This window comes from Chionomys nivalis, chromosome 19, assembly GCF_950005125.1.
Source record: "Chionomys nivalis chromosome 19, mChiNiv1.1, whole genome shotgun sequence".
Classification (NCBI taxonomy): domain Eukaryota; kingdom Metazoa; phylum Chordata; class Mammalia; order Rodentia; family Cricetidae; genus Chionomys; species Chionomys nivalis.
In genome coordinates, this window is record NC_080104.1 from 33928041 (window position 1) to 33944977 (window position 16937).

At 47.5% G+C, this 16937-nt stretch overlaps 1 protein-coding gene across 3 annotated transcripts in view; it reads left to right on the forward strand.

Moving 5' to 3' along the window:
- The window catches only part of Npas2 (neuronal PAS domain protein 2), a 187083-nt gene that overhangs the window by 63823 nt on the left and 106323 nt on the right, over positions 1-16937 (forward strand). For all 3 annotated transcript variants that reach the window (XM_057751116.1, XM_057751118.1, XM_057751117.1), the window contains exon 2: positions 13884-13937. In XM_057751116.1, the coding sequence (XP_057607099.1) occupies positions 13906-13937 (32 nt within the window). In that variant the 5' untranslated portion in view covers positions 13884-13905. The remainder of the gene's footprint in view (positions 1-13883; positions 13938-16937) is intronic.

Consider the following 16937-nt stretch of genomic DNA (forward strand, 5'->3'; position numbering starts at 1 on the left):
GTGATCTCTGTCTCCTAAACTATGGGGGCTGTGTTGATTGATGTGTGTGTGATCCATCCTTCATCTTCTCTGCACAGACTTGGTACTTGTATTTCTTGCCGCAGTCTTGCCAGATTGGTATTTGTGAGCATAGGATAGCATCTCTTCATTGTTTTGGATGGATTAGAGCTACGATCTGATGCCCATGGCAAAAATAAGTTGATGTGTAAGAAACCCATAAGCCAGAGCTTTAGCCAGGACAGATCTCACCAGCTCATATATTCATATATATACCCATGAGCCTTGAGAAGGGTGTCCTGGACCCAAGACTTCCGATTCTGAAGCCTGCCAAGGCTCAGGCGATGGGTTTGTGAGTAAAACACAGGCATCTCAAGTGTGAGGATCCGTACTGACAAGTACAACTCCAGCACTAGGGGGGCGGGGGCACGCAGAAGCAGATAGAGCCCCAGGGCTCGCTGACCAGCCGGTCTAGTTGGTCAGTAAGCATCACTGAGGTGGAAAGACAAAGAGGTGGTTCAGCAAGTAAAACACTTGTTTATCCAAGCCAGACAGCCTGAGTTCGATACCCAGGATGCATAGTAGAGAGAGAGAGCAAACTCCCAAAAGTTGTCCCCTGACCTCCCGGTGCAAGCTGTGGTACACTCAAGTGTGCGTGCATATCTACATTGACCTCTGGCCTCTATATGCATGGGCAAGCACACCTGTATATACTCACACTTCCGGGGGCCGGGGGGGGGTGAGAAGAGGAGGAGAAGAAAGAGGAAAAAAGGAGGAGGAGAAGGGGAATAGAGAAAAGGAGACGAAGGAGAAGGAAGAAGTGGAAAACAGGAAAGCCCTGCTCTGTTATAAACTTTCTCCGGACATGCTGGGTCTCTCCAGTGGCAGACTGTGCCTGGGTCCAGGCCAGGCTCAGAGTTAACAGGAGCCGAGCTCCTTCACACTTGACTGTAGGAAGGCATAGTGAAGATGGCTTTGTTTTGTGGTTGGCAGAGAAGCAAGTCAGGGATAATTAGTTCCCAGCCCTAGATGTAGCGCTGCACTGAACCATGCAGGCCTTCATAAGAAGGACCTAGCTAGAGGGAGAGGGGCCTTGAGGGCATCTGGATAGGACTGTAGGTGTAACTGTAGTGCCTTCAGAACAGCATGCCAAGAGGCAAGTAGTAGTTAGCTAGTCACGCAAAGTGACCTGAGAGCTCCTGACACACCCTGCCTTCTCATGATCAGGACCTTTGAACGAAACTGCGCTGCCTGCCTCTTCTGTTCTCAGCTGATCTGCTCTAGAGCCAACTGAGGAAATACGGGGAGATTTAACCTCACGGGTACCTTGTAAAAGGAAGTAGAGTAAAGCACAATAGAGTTTCACACTGTGAAGAAAGCCCCTTGCTGCTGGTGCTCTTAGGCAGTCCCTACAGGAGCTGACAGCCAGCCTGTGAGCACAGCTGGCTTAGCAGTATTAGCAAAGTGGGTGGGCCACAGCCCCCTGGCTGTTTAGGGCAGGCAGACAGGGCACTCTTCAACTCTAAATCAAAGAAGCAATGATATCAGGAGCGGGGAAGAAACAATGCTAGTTACCAATTCTTCATCTTTGCTGTTGCATGGCATTAGGCAGGCTCAACCTAGGAAGCTGTGGTTCCAATGTAGCTATTGTCCAGTAGAAGAGAAGAGGGTCCTAATGGTGTTCCTCTTGACTGTACAAGGCAGGTCTTAGCCACATCCATTGCTGATGACATCATCATACTCAGGATGCAGCAAAAGCCACCACAGGACCAGAGGGGAAGAGGGTGAAGGACTGTCAAACCCAAATCCAACTCCCTCTCAAACTAACTACTCTACTGCCGCCCCCAGCCAGCGGTTCACGTGAAACATCCCACATTCTGGTGAACTGTTATTGGACACTCTGATGTTTTAAGCTCAAAACCCCACATGCTGGTGTCCCAACTAGTTTGGCTTCTTGTTCCCTTTGTTCTCTTTGAGTCCAATTAGGATAAAGTTTCCCAGGCCCAAGGGATCTTTTGGAGCGTAGTTACCTGGATAGAGAAGCAGGGCTGAGTACTGCTTGTGGCTCCTTTGGGTTTGTCTTTGGCAGCAGCTCCCAACAAAGGCTGCCAGTGACTCAGCTGCCAGCCTGACTCACAAGCCTCCTCTCTCCACTTACTGATTTCTCTAAGGCAGCCATTGTCCACGCCCAGGCCACACACTGTCACTCATCAGATTCCCTAGTTGACTCAGGACGACGGCAGTGTGGCTTGAAGTCTTCAAAGGGGCCCCCTAGTGGGAATCTTCAGGGATGGAGGCATAGGTGCCCAAGGTTACAAGAACTGCATGGACAGTCACAATGGCCCTTTCACCCAGATACCGTGACCATTTCTAGGTTGGAAACTCTTTGCTGACCAACGATGTCATCGTAAGTTGACTTAATAACAAATTTTCTAACTTTCTCCATTCATTCCTTCATTGACTATGTCATCTTTTCCCTGAACAGTGAATCACCAGGCCCTTGGAAAATGGCAACTACAAAAGAACTGGAGTCACAAGAGGCCGATAAAGCCACAGCCTTGGCCCTGTGGATGTTTGTGGCAGAGCCGCTGGTGGTCATGGGAGCTCTGTAAGGGTCTGGTCATGGACTTACTCTGGAGTGTCACTCTGGGAAGCCACAGAAAACACTCTTAAGATGTGGCTTCTTGTGGCCAGTGCTGGGTTGGACCAGAGATGAGATCAAATCTGCCAGCCTGGTTCTTCCCCGCTCGGGAAATATGCCTGAACCTGAGAATTCCTTAATTGTAGGGGAATTGGGATTGTGAGAGCAGCTGCTGCCTCTCTGGGTTTTAGTGCCTATTGCCTTTAGAAAAAACTATCCACCCCCCTCACCCGCCTCAGTGAATGAATCGCCAGCAAGCTGAAAAGCCATTCCCTGAACAGGAAGAATCACAATGTAGAAGTGACTTCCTAGTTTCCCCAAATGACAAGGGGGGGGGGGTACATCTACAGTTCATTGGCACCTGTCCCTCAAAACCTTTTTATAATGTAGTGAGAAAAATATTACTGTCAATCTACCATGTACAAGATACAGATACTTGTTGAAGCCAACATGAGACAATATCAAGGGCTGCCTGGACAAACAGAAGGCAAATTCTCTGTTCATAGCCATAAACCCAGCCAGCTGGGGAGGATGTATGTTTGGCCTGTTTTGATTTCAACTTGTTTTTGTTTTCGGCGTTTTGGGGGTATTGTTGTTGTTGTTGTATTTCTTTCTTTTAATGAACTAGATTCACCAGATTTTGTTGGTATGCTAGGGATTTTCCAGCTAGCTTGGGACCTGTAATTCAAACCACTTCTGAGCCATTTTGAAAACATCTCTGCTTTATTTTGTGAAAACATTGGCCTTGTAATACAATAGACTTATGGAAGTCATTTCATGGAGGATCCATGATGATACAGAGTGACCCACTGGGCCTATAAAGATAGCACAGAAAGTTCAAAATGACTCTAGTGATAATTTAACATGCTTGGCCCTCAGTAGATAAGATTTTATGGGAACACAGCCATACACTTTAATGCATATGTGATCAATGCCTGGTTTTACATGGTAGTGGGAGTTGAGCGGTCACACAGACTATAGGGTCTGCTCCTAAACTGTTTACCAGCTACCAACTCCAGCCTTAATAAAATAAAAATAATATGATTTCAGTGGTTTGTTTTAACAGATTTCTAAAAAACCTCTTTTTTTTCTTTTGTTTTAGTAAATGAGATCATAGGCCTGGGACTTGCACAGAATTACAGGTTGATAAGGAAAATTTTTAGTCACAAAGGTTGAAGGAATCCTCCCTATTCTAGGTCACAGGGGATAAGATGTGTTTTGACTTAAACAAAGTTCATCAACTTACTAGTTAGTTAGGTTTTCAGGAAATTGCAGGTTTATTGCTGGGCGGAGTAGGTTAAGCCCAAAGGTCACAGGTGCTTGGGCCACAAGCCTGGCCTATTGCTATTTTAACATCTTTATCTATGAGAAGAAGGACTGTTGTCTTTGTGTGGGCAATCTTTACGGGAGGTTCTGCTCGCTCGGAATTGTTGACTCTCGGAAGTTGGGAGGCTTCATCTACTGCTGAGCTGTTGTCTGTCTCCACCCTGCTGGTCCTTGTGATCACTACTGCAGGAAGTCTGATGAGATGCGCAGAGGAGAGTATTGAACACAGCTGGGGGTCTATCACACAACACAGAGTGGCACTCTCAAGGGTGAGGGCACCAAGCGACCTAGGAGGAAAACACTCTAACAGGGTCGCGTAGATGATGGCCAGCATCTCCATGTTAGGCAGACTTCTGCTGGCCCTCAAGAATCCAGAACTAGAAAGCTTTACTGGGTGACTGGCTTGCCAACTTGAATTAACTCTTAAGACAGAGAGGGCAATGTTGTCTGTTCTTTACTAGAAAACCACTGGCTAAATAGTAATCTAATGACCTGCTGGGCGGTTCAGACTCTTGTGATTTCACCTAGGAACTTAGATTCGTTGAGATCCCATTCTGTTGATCAGTATGAGTGTTTCAGTCCATGGTTATTTCTAACTAGTTACCTAATTCACCTGGTTGTATCTAACTAGCTACCTAATTCACCTGGTTATATCTAACTAGCTACCTAATTCGCCTGGTTATATCTAACTAGCTACGTAATTCACCTAGTTATATCTATCTATTTCACCTGGTTACATCTAACTAGTTACCTAATTTACCTGGTTATGTCTAACTAGCTACCTAATCTGAAGGCTCTATGTCTCCTTCATTTTCCTCATGTCTTGCTTCATTTCTATTTGGTCTCTTCTGAAGCCCCAACTGTCAGCTGCTAGTCCCCAGGCAAACCCCGTCCCCTGTCTGCCGCACTGTTGACTCTCTGTGAGCCCCAAAGGCATACATATGTAGCACCAGGAAATAGCCACACTCTCATTTACCAGTTCCCGTTGGTTCAGAGGCAAAGCCCCTACCCACTGGTTAATAACTAAGTGCCTGTGAGAAAGAATGTTCCTGGGTCCTCAAGGCGGAAATGTCACCTGGGTCATATACATGTTATTTGGAGCCTTGCTGTATAAAAGATATCTTCGGTCACTTCCGCCCATGCTTATTGCATTTCCCCGTGTTCCAGTCCATTCTCCCACTCCTTCCCAACCTCATAGTGGCCAGGGGTGTGTCCCTGCTATCGTTAGCACAACCTTTTCTCCATTCGGCATGTGTCTGTGTACATTACCAACAGTGCATGCATGTACGCACACACTTTGACACTGATAGGTAGAAGCAATAATCCTCCTCCCAAAGACACCTGTACCCTTCAGTACCACACCCCACGGCTGACCCTTTTTTTTTTTTTTTTAATCTCGGTATCGTTACTGATACCGGAAGTAACAATGACTACAGTTTTAATGACTTGCTTGTGCCAGGGACTATGCTAGGGTTTGGATTTGCTCATCTCACCGACTAAGCACAGAAATGGAGGCCCTGCTGTCATCCCCACTTCACAGATGGAAAACTAGGGCTTCACACATGCGTGAGATCGCATGAGCAGAGGCAGAGCCAGGGTTCCAGCTGGAAAAGTTGTCGCAGCCACGCTCTGCTTTTCCTTCTGATGTGGGGTGGAACCTGCCCCTTTCCGCTGCGCCGAATTAACCATTTTAGGTCCTACATACGGCGGAGCGGACGCTTCTCTCTGAGTCCAGTTATGCCACTTAAAATAATGTCCTTCCCAGACTTCAAATGAGGACAAATAGCTGACTGACAGGTATTTGGAAGAAGCTCAACTTCACCAATCATTAACTAGAGAAACATCAATCCAGCTAAGACCATGGTCAGAAGCCAGAAGATGGCAAGTGGCGATGAAGATGTGGGGGGGAAGAAGGCTTTGACCAGCACAGAAAACAGTATGGCTCTTCCTCAAAAAATTAAAACCAGAAGTGCCCTAGTGTCGAGCAACCTTCTTCACTGCTGGGCACATATGCCGGAGTTGTTGAAGTTGTGTCTTTACTTGGATATTTACAGTAGCAGCGTGGGCATCAGACAGTGACTGGGATCTACTTGGAAGTCCTGTCATTAGTGACCACATAGATGGGCATCCCTTGAAGGTCGGTCTCTGCACATAAGAGGGTCACCAGGGGGTGCAACAGACACAAACCCTGGAGTCACACAGACCTAGTGTTTCACGGAAGACCCTTGAACAGAGGAAGGGAAGAGCCACGTGGCACACAGAGCTACACAGTACACAGAGTCACATGGTGCACAGAAACATGCGGTTTACAGAATCACATGGTACCCAGATCCATGCAATATACAGAATCACATGGTACCCAGAGCCATGCAATATACAGAATCACGTGGTACCCAGAGCCATGCAGTACACAGAGTCACATGATGCACAGAGCCATGCAGTTTACAGAATCATGTGGTACCCAGAGCCATGTAGTTTACAGAATTACGTGGTACCCAGAGCCATGCAGTTTATAGAATCACATGGTGCACAGAGCCAGATGCCCAGCTGCAGCCGGGGCTGCCCCCACAGCTCCAGGGACCACTTGAAGCTGGCAGTGTGTTGGACAGAGTGAGACGGGCTGAGGCACTTTTGCTGGGCCCAGGAAGCAGAACAAGAGAAGCTAACCAAGCAGGAACAGAAGAGCACTGAGTATGCTGAGACGTTTTCTGGAAACTGTCAGGGCTGTGAGGAGACAGAGCATGGAGTTACAGGTGATGGAAGGCAGGAATAAGCTCCAGTGCCATTCTGTGCAGTGGAAAGACGTGATCAACACATCCTGGAAGTTTAAAAACAGCGAGGCAATGATAAATGGGGCTGTAGCTCAGTGGTTGAGTGCTTGTGCGAGGCCCTGGGTTCAATCCCCCGCACTAGGAAGAGAAAGACAGTAATTGTCGGGGATGGAGAGTTACCCCATTTGATCAGTGTACGGTGTGGAGGTGTGTGGACACATTGTACTGTGCTCCATAATACATAGCTTTAAAAATAAAGACTAAAGTACGTTACACTTAAAAAGGAAATTCAAGGCAAACAAAATGGGAAGCTGGCACCACCTGCCTTAACTAACAGACTTGATGACATGTTGTCAGGGTTTCGGTCCTGCCCGGTTCCTGCAATCGTTAAATCCCAAAGAAATCACACAGAGGTCTACATTAGTTATAAACTGATTGGCCCATTAGCTCAGGCTCCTCATTAACTCTTATAACTTATATTATCCCATTATTCTTATCTGTGTTAGCCACATGGCTCAGTACCTTTTTCAGCGAGGCAGTCACATCTTGTTTCTTCTGTGGCAGGGCTAGCACTGCCGAGGGAACTTCCTTCTTCCCAGAATTCTCCCATTCTTGTCGCCTACCTCTAATTCCTGTCTGGCTACTAGCCAATCAGCGTTTATTTAAAATACAATTAACAGAATATAGAACATTGTCCCGCACCAGTGACAGAGTGGGGAAAAGGCAGAAAGTGGTGTGAGGCAGATGAGAGATGATGCGTGCCCGGCATTAGACTGGGGCCCTGGCTGTGCAGGTACGTCTCCTGCCTGCTGTGCGCAGCCTCCTCCTAGAATAGAGACACAGACTGGCATCTAAGTGGCTCACTGGTATCATGGAACAAATAGGTAACAAAGGAAAATTAAAGTCAGGCTGGCAGAAAGCCAGTCACCCTGAGCAGCAGTGAATGGAGGGAAGTGGCTGTGCCCGTTGCAGGGGCAGTACTCTGTCCTCCGAGTTCCATCTGTGGGCAGGCCATGCAGCCCACCTGGAGGTGCCTTCCCAGCTCCTACACAGAGGATGGCTGTGGCCAGCTTCCCCCAAACCCTCACCATGGAACTGGAGGGAGACAGGAGCTTTGGTTTACCAAAACCTGGCTGTGGCCGAGAAGTGGTGAAGGAATCCTTGGGCACGGGCTACCATTTCTGTCCCCGAGGGTTCTCTTCAGTGGGTAATTCCTGCATGCACAGCAGTTCTTCCTTTCATTTTAGTCGCGAGGATATAATTGTACCTTGAAATATATTACATAAACGGTGTTACCCTGAATTCTCCACGCTCTCAGGGAGCGATGTTAGCAATTGCAGGAGATGCAGATAGGGGGTCAGCCCAGGATAGTCCCTGCCCACCCCCATCCCTGTCCCTGTCTCTCCTTCATCCCTCATGATTATATCGTGAAGAGTGTCTGATGTCCGGGTTTGTGAAGACACACTATGCTCACGCCAGGCCAGCTGTTTCTGTGTGGGTTGTGAACCTGGCTTTGTAAACTTGTTAAAAGCTTCAGCTATCCTTGGAGGCTTGAGTCTGTCACCCCTCTGCCCAAAACCTCCAGTGCCTTCCCACCCCACTTGGATAAAAACCCAAAATGTCCCCATCTCCCTGATGGGCCCCAACTACCCTGACTTCATCTCCCCTGCATCAACTCCGCCCTCCGTCTTGGCTTCTTAGCCGCCGCATCACAGAACTTAGAAGGAGCAGTAGGGAAAGATGTCCTAATCATGGACCAGACCTTTAGCATATCAGTTTCCCCAGTCTGAGTCCTAGACTCAACATCACAATGGCGATAAAAATCACAGAAAGTATCTTTATGAAACCTGACAGGCTAATTCCAATTTTTCATGGAAATATACAAATTGAGTGTCTTGGCTGGTCTTTGTGTCAACTTGACATAAGCTAGAGTCATCCGCGAGGAAGGAACCTCAATTGGAAAAAACGCCCCCATAAGATCAGGCTATGCACAAGCCTGTAGGGCATTTTCTTAATTAGTGATTGACGTGGGAGAGCCCAGTCCATTTGTGGGTTGGGCCACCTTTGTGCTGGTGGTCATGGGTGCTATAGGAAAGCAAGTTAACAAACCAATGAGGAGTCAACCAGTAAGCAGCACCGTTCCATGTCCTCTGTCAGTTCCCGTCTTCTGGTTCCTACCCGGTTTAAGACCCTGCCTTGGCTTCCTCCAGTGGACTGTGACTGAGGGTATATAAGACAAATCACTTTGGGCCATGGTGTTTCGTCATGGTACTAGCAACCCTAACTAAGTGAGTATAGACAAGACAATCTTAAGTAAGAATAACATCAGAAGATCTACACCAAGGTACTGTCGAGAACTGCTACTAGCTGGGCATGGTGGTATACATCTGTGAATCAGCAGTGGGGAGACTGAGGCAGGATGGTTACAGAGTTGAGGCCAGAGGTTAAGTCCAGCTTGGACTACAATAATAAAACTCTGTCACAGAGAGAGGGGGAGGGCAGGGGGGAGGGGAGAAGAGATAGAGAAGTGTCTCAGCTGCTTGCTGAGGCCCGAGTCCACTTCCCAGCGTCCAAATTATGGGGCTCACAACTGCCTGTAACTCCAGCCCCAGGAGATCTGAGCCTTCTTCTGGACTCTGTCTGCACCCACACACACGTACACATACACACAGAGACACATTCATTTAAAAATAAATATGTAAAGGATATATGTTTAAGAGAAAGAATGAGAGACAGACACTAAGAAAGAGAAAGTCTGTAAACGTAGAAAATTTAAAAGGATGTCACTGGAATAAAGACAGGTCGGCGTGGTGTTTCAAAGTGCGGAAAATGTTGTTACTTCAAATGCAAGTCAGCTGTGCTCCCTTAAGAAATGCACAATACGTGCCCAGGTGCTTCTGAGTGCCGGGCAATGAGTCCACTGGTGTCAACGTGGAGACACGGAAATTTTCACACGTGACCTTTTATTCAGATTAGAAACTGCATCTGCTTTAAGTTTACACGTTCTCCAGATCAAAGGGTGTCTGGAAGCTGAAAGAACGCATTGCACATGTTGTGGAAGTATAGCTGACACACCCTGCTTTATTACATGTGCTGTGTGTTATATATGACTCTTACACTGTGTACATAGCACATGGCAATATACCGTCCCTTGTCAGGAAACTAACTTCCCACTTCAAGATGAGTTCACCAGACTCAGCAGGTAAAGGAACTTGTTACCAAATCTGACGACCTAAGATCCCAAGACCCACAGGGTTGAAGGAGAGGACCAACTCCTGCAAATTGTCCTCTGACCTCCACATGTGCCGTATGGTGCACACGTGTGTGTGCACAGCACACACACACACAGAGAAGGGGGGAATAATATAATAAAAAAAGTTAATCACTACTGTAGTCTTATTTTTAAAAATAAGGCCACTCTCCACAAGATAGGTTATAGTGACAGCACAGTGTTGGGGGAGGCCACTTGACCTCTGGGATATTCCTCCCCAAATCCACAGGAGTGAGTGTGCTGTTAGCATGAGCATAGCCATGTCAAGGACTGCGGGAAGTGGCAAAGCCTGCCCTCCTGATCTGAGTGTGAATGTTGACAGTATGTAGAGAAAATGTCCATTGCAGCTTTGGCTGTTGGCAACCTGAAGACTGTTCCTCTACAGAGACCATTCCACCCAAAATAGCTAAACCTGCCTCCTTGCTTGGCTGTTGATAGTAACCCTCCCTTCCTGTAGTTCTCTTGGGGAGACCGGGAGAATGAGGCAATGGGTGGTCATTTCTTGGATCCCGTCTTGTTTTGTCTCTCGGTTTATCAAAGGCTGCTTCTCCTGTGTGTCTGTTGTTTCCAGGTGTGGGAAACGACTTTTCCTCTAACCCCTTACCTCTACTGTTGCCGACCCCGGTGGTGACCCCATCCCACCTAGTTCTCTGTGGCCCACACACCTTTGTAAGTGAGCCCTCCTTCAGGTATCCTCACGGTACCCTCTGCTGTCTGTAGAATCCTGGCTTCCCAAGCCTTAGGACTCTGGTTCTTTGAAGGGAAGACCTTGGATTCTCTTCACACTCCACCCTGGTGGTGAATCCCACCAATGGGTGTTTCTCCAACCCCAAGCAGAAATTCCCTTCTCTCCACTGATTTCTCTTCACCATCTTCCTCGGGTCATGGGAAAACAGCTACTCAAAGTTTCCTTGTTGGAAACTCTATATAATTATGTAAAGCAATTATATTCCTCCGTTATTTCTTTATGGCATGCCTCCCTGAATTTTTTTAAACTTCTTCCTGAATTCCTGTTAGTCCTTTAGTGTGCATTGAAAGACGAGCCAATAAACAAGATGCGCTATAACTGATGGCAGGCTATCACTCAGCCTTTAAAAGGAAGGAAATGCTGTCACATGGTACAGCATGGAGAAGTCTCACAGGCATTAAGACAAAGCAAAAGAAACCATCTGCAGAGGACAATACTTTAACACTTTAATATCTAAATTCATGGGCAAATTCACACTAACAGAGAGTAAAACAAGAGTTGCTAGGGCTGGAGACAGTGGAGGACAGGGATATCGAGTTATAACTTTGAGGAGGATTAGCGCTTTGCAGAAGGACGCTGGGGGTGGTCACACAGTAGGGTGAATGAACACCATGCCACTGAAGTTCATAGTCACGGATGTTACAACACTATGATTCATTATATGTATCTCACCAGTTTTTATAGTAAGAAAATAATGCGTAGGGAAGACATGGGAAATGGCAGAGGTGACAAAGCAGTGGGGACAAAAATGCCCTCTGGGCAGGTGTTGCTGGGAAGCTGGGATTCTTGCTTTTCAAGGGGAGCAATTTGGCTAACCAGGGGAAGGAATGGTGGTAGAGACGTGGGAGGGAGAGGAAGAAGAGGAAATGAGTGCAGGTCACCCAGGCTTTGTGGATTCAAATAGCTATAAATGCAGATGAATAATAGCTATTGGTCAGCTTTGAATGCTTGGCTTACGATGCATCCGTCCCACTCAAGCAGTGTGCTCTGTCCAAGGGCGTTGTAGACACAGCTTACTGGGCCCTCACTCCTCCCTTGGACACGTCTTACTGCCACAGCCGTTGGCGGTAGCACAGGACCCAGGCAGAGCCTCACTGAATGCCCCTAAGGTCTTTTCCTCAAAAGCTCTGAGCAGATTCCATCCGGAAAGCATCGAGGGCGTGCCTGTGCAGGTGCGAGCCCCGAGTGGATGTGATGCGAACCTTAGCTGCTAAGTGGAGCTCCTTGTGCGTCTACCCCTAAACCCACCCACCACTGGCCAAGAGGGCCATGGAGATGAGCAGCCGCCCTGGCTGCAGAATTTCCTGCCCTTCCTCTGGCTCAGCTGTGTGCTTGTGCATGGAAGCAACCAAGATCACAAGACGAAACCGCCTCGGGAAAACTTTCATCTGAAACTTCAAAGACGCAGCGTGTTTGCCGGCGCGTGGGCCAAGGGTGGAGTTCAGATGTCTGGGGAAGAGCAAAGCATGATGGGGAGGCTGGTTCGCTGGCCCCGCTGGCCCCAACTTAGCTCAGCCCTTTTGCCCACTCAGACACTGCCACCGTCTGCTTCTAGTACCCCAGTGGGCTCTTCCTCGTGGGCACCCCGAGGCTGTTTCTCCTTGACTGCTGGCTGTGAGGGGAGCACTGCAGGCAGGCAGTGGTGCATGATAGGAGAAAGAATCAGGGATATGCTCTGCTGTGGGAAGAAAACCCAGGGCCGCCCGGGGTAGATAGGGAAACTGCATCTTTGGGGCCCATGGCCCAGAGAGTAGAGGCTTTACGTGGTAGAATTTGGGATACAAGAACATTCCAGAATGATTGCATTGTCTTTCATATCCATGAGCTTTAAAGAAGGTCTATATGGGTCACACTCCTTTGGGGCTGAGTCTTCCTGGTCACACGTCTTTGAATGGAAAAGTCAAGGGCAGTGTCCCCAGGATGTCACAGGCATCTGCCAGAAGGAGCTTCCTGGTGTCCGGTTTAAGACAGAGAATCTGCTTCATTGAGAAGGGTCTTTAGGACAAGTCTCAACACGTGGCCAGGATACACCTAGATCTACTTTTGAAAAAGTAATGATTGTTCGCTTAAAAACAAAAAGATGCGCCGGGCGGTGGTGGCGCACGCCTTTAATCCCAGCATTTGGGAGGCAGAGGCAGGCGGATCTCTGTGAGTTTGAGACCAGCCTGGTCTACAAGAGCTAGTTCCAGGAGAGGCTCCAAAACCACAGAGAAACCCTGTCTCGAAAAACCAAAAAAAAAAAAAAAAAAAAAAAAAAAAAACAAAACAAAACAAAAAAAGATGCATTCCCTGGGGTTACAGTGAACTTTTCTAGAAACTGCTTAAGCATCCGATGACTTATAACTCTAATAGCACCAGATATGTGCAACTTTCAGCCCCCAAGGATCTGTCATTGTGGTCCAATACAAAAATCATAAACACACCTGAAACAGTGCGAGGTTTCTCGTGTGTGTGTGTGTGTGTTATGTGTGTGCACACATGTGGGTGGGGGCCTTTGCCCATTGAGCACATAAGGAGGCCAGAAATTTATATATCTTTTCTCTATTGTTCTCCATCTCTTTTTTTCTGAGAGGGGTGGAGGATAAGGTCCTTCATTGAACCTGGAGCTCACTGTTTCAGCTAGACCGGTAGTCCAATGAGTCCTAGGATCTACCTGCTTGTGCTCTCCAGTGTTGGGGTTTTACACACACACACACACACACACACACACACACACACTACTATGCTCAGCTCTCACGTGAGTGCTAGAAATCCAAACTCAGGTCCTCAGACTGATAAGCACTGAGCCACCTTCCAGAGCCATTAGAAAGTTTCACTGCAATTTCACTTTGATCGTGTGGTTCCTAAGCAGATGATTTTTTGGATGACAAGTGGGCTGCCCTTTTAGAAGGTTAGGCATGCTCAATGCCATGAATGCTTGTACCGAAACATAACTGTTCGAACTCACATGAGCAAGAATACTTTGGAATCCAAGGGGAGGGGAGCTACTGTGGTCAATAAGTTCAAGAATCACTGAATTGAAGCATGTATGTTAGATAAAACCAAAATAGTGACAACCATACAGACCTGTAAGAAAGATCTAGAAACAGACTGCAACCATCATGTTTTTTTCCCCATTTTGTTTTGCAGGCAAAACTGCATAGAAAATCTAATGGATGAAGATGAGAAGGACAGAGCAAAGAGGTAAGTGGGAGGCATGCCCCTGCCTCACAGTGCTTGCCTTCATTTGCACTCTATTTAACAAAGCATGACAAGGCAGCTGTGAGATGCGTCTCCACACTCTCTCCTTGAAATATTTAAGAGTGGCTCCAAAATTTCGCGACTCACCAGTGAAGTTATCCATTGTATGGGACCCTGTTGACGGTGGTCTCCAGAGGCCTCTGGTTACTGCTTTTCTAGGACAGATACTGCTTCACAAGGCGGCTAATAGGAGCCAAGTCTGCCTGGGCTCAAGCCCTGGTGGTGGTGTTGGGCATTGCCTGACTTTGGGTAGTAATAGCATCGTTATTACTCCATCATTACTGTATCCATCCTCAGTTGTTACTGAGTGGGCAGGAACCAAGCAGCACTGCACTGAGCACTGTCCTGACATTTCTCCATCTATGAAGTAGGAGCATGGTGCCCCTGGTACCACGGTTGAATGGTCTGGATTTCCTAGCCTGGCAGTTGTTATGTTAAAGCACCCATAACCCTGCATGTGTGTATTCCTTTGTGAGCATTTGTTAAATACCTATTGCATTCAATGTAGTCATGAAGTTGATACTGAATGGTCAAATGCCCTCAGACTTGACACATCCTACCCAGGTGAGCAGCCACTGTGCTAAACGTGGTAAACTGGGAAAGCAAGGGTAAGTAAATGGCTTCAGTCTCCCCGGGGATACACAAGTCAATGAGCAAGGAGAGCGCACTGAAAACTATTCGGATACAAGGGACAGGACAGCAGGAGAGAGAGTAACATGAAATGCTAGGCAGGGGAGTCTCCGTTATGGAGCCACACACCAGCCTCCTCCTTTCAATCCCATCCTGTTCCCTTCCACACTGTGCAGGGTAGGTACTCTGTCCTCTGCTCTAGGCCTTCTCTCTCGTGGGCCCCTAACAGACATACCTACTTCCCTCCATAGAGCTTCATGACTGACTCGCACTGTGGTAGCTCTAGAGCGACTGTCCCTGAGGAGACAGCCATGAGAGACACAAGTCTACAACCATGGCAAAGTTGTTCAGTCTGACTCCACAAGACTACAGCAGTCTGGACTGTTTTAACCGCCCCTCATAGTTCCAGTAACTAAAAGTTAGTGTGCAGACCAGGAGCTCAGGTGGGACAAGTGTGGTACGGAACAGGGGGTAGGAAGTGGCAGGCCAGCGTCTCCTTTGAACTTATTTTCCTTGGTTTTTTTTAGGGGGGCACGGGGGGTAGCCAGAACTAAAGGGAGAACCTAAGGTCTCATGTATGCCAGGTTATTTTATCCTTATGACCACTTTTCCAAGCGCACAGACACCCCTGCCCAAACAGTCCAACAATGACACCTAAGAGTCTTGAGCTTCTTCTGAAACAACAGCTCTGGGCCCTTCACCTGGTCCTGGGGGTTCCAGCCTCCTCCAGAAATGCATTTGAAGTCACAGCCTGCAAGGTCACAAAGTCCATTTGTGTCCTCTCAAACAAGTAAAGGAGTGAACTCGACAGCACAGGCCAAGCATATTCTTGCCCACTCTCACGGACAGGCTGGCACCTAGCTCTTCCTCTGGAGCATTTTGCTTTTGGATTCTTGCAGGGTGAGCTAGAGACAGAACAGCCTTTGTGATCCCACACTCCTGTTCTCTAGCCTGTGATACAAGACCTGGTCTGTTGCTCTACTCGAGGTATTTTGGGAGCCGGTCACCACACACACCAAGTGACACTTAGGCATGGATCGCCATATGTCTGAAAATTCATAGCGCTTTACAATAATATGCTGACAGAATAGCAATATGACAATTTATACAGAGACCAGTGGTGGCCAGCACACCTGGAGAGTTTCCTACACATATCCACTGAGTACTAAGCAAAGTACCTTTGTGTGCATTACCCCAAATCATCAATTCAACATCCTTTTGATGTATATATTGGTTTTATTCTAAACTAAGGCTTAGGAAAATCAAGGAAGTGGCAGGTGGGACATTAAATGCAGGCTTTCTTAACCTTAGACTCTGTTCTAATCCCTTTGGACATGCAAGAGTCTTCTCATTTAAGTACAAATTCCACATCCACCCCCACAGGCCTAGACCAAGACGTTCTATTTAAGTCCTTGAAATCAGTCAGACTCCCTGTGTTTTGCTTTCATTCATTCCCAATCCCATTTGCTCTGGGCTAAGAACATCTCTCCATTTAGTCAGGTACCCATTGCTATAAGAGAATAAAGGGGGGGGGGGGTCCTTCAGTCAGAGTTATGGTAGTGGAAGGGAAGGGACTCTGGCGAGAAAACTGTGGGAGATGGCATCACCATAGGAGCCAAGAAGTAGAGGGAGAGATTACAATAAAGGATGAGGAGAAAAAGAGGGGGTGGGAAGGATGAGGATGAGGGAAGGAGAAGAGAGGTGAAAGGTCGCATCATGAGCATCACAGGTCAGGAATCCAGAGCAGAGAGAGGCCAGGCTCACTGATTCCCATTGGCTGCACATCTTTGGGCTCTCACCATCTCTTCACACCATCCCACTAGGATCGCTTCGTACAATGTCCCTTTCTATAGGGTACCGCTACATGGATATCTACATACAGAAGCTGCTAGCCCTCGCTTCTCTCACCTTCAGATGCACAGAGGGACTCAGAACAACTGTTAACACCCCAAGCCTTGGTCAAGATGCAGCCCTTCTTAACTCTGTGACCGTAGACTGTTCCACACGCTTTTCAAAACCTCCAGTTTTGCAGACTTTTGTGGCAGCGACACAGGAAGCCATTCCTTTAGCACACCTGGAGACCCCGGAAGGATTTCCTTGCATTCACAAGACATTCTTATGATATTGGCAATGTTTATTAGCTGGAGATCATGATCCTCATTGTCTCCCCCAAAAAAACTTACTTTATGTGAAGCAGCTTTGGGGGGAAATACAGTGCCTTCAGATAAATGGCTCACATATTCTGGAAAGAATTTGATTCCACTGTCTTCTGTGAATTTCCATGTCAATCCAGTGGGTGTTAACTGAATTCCT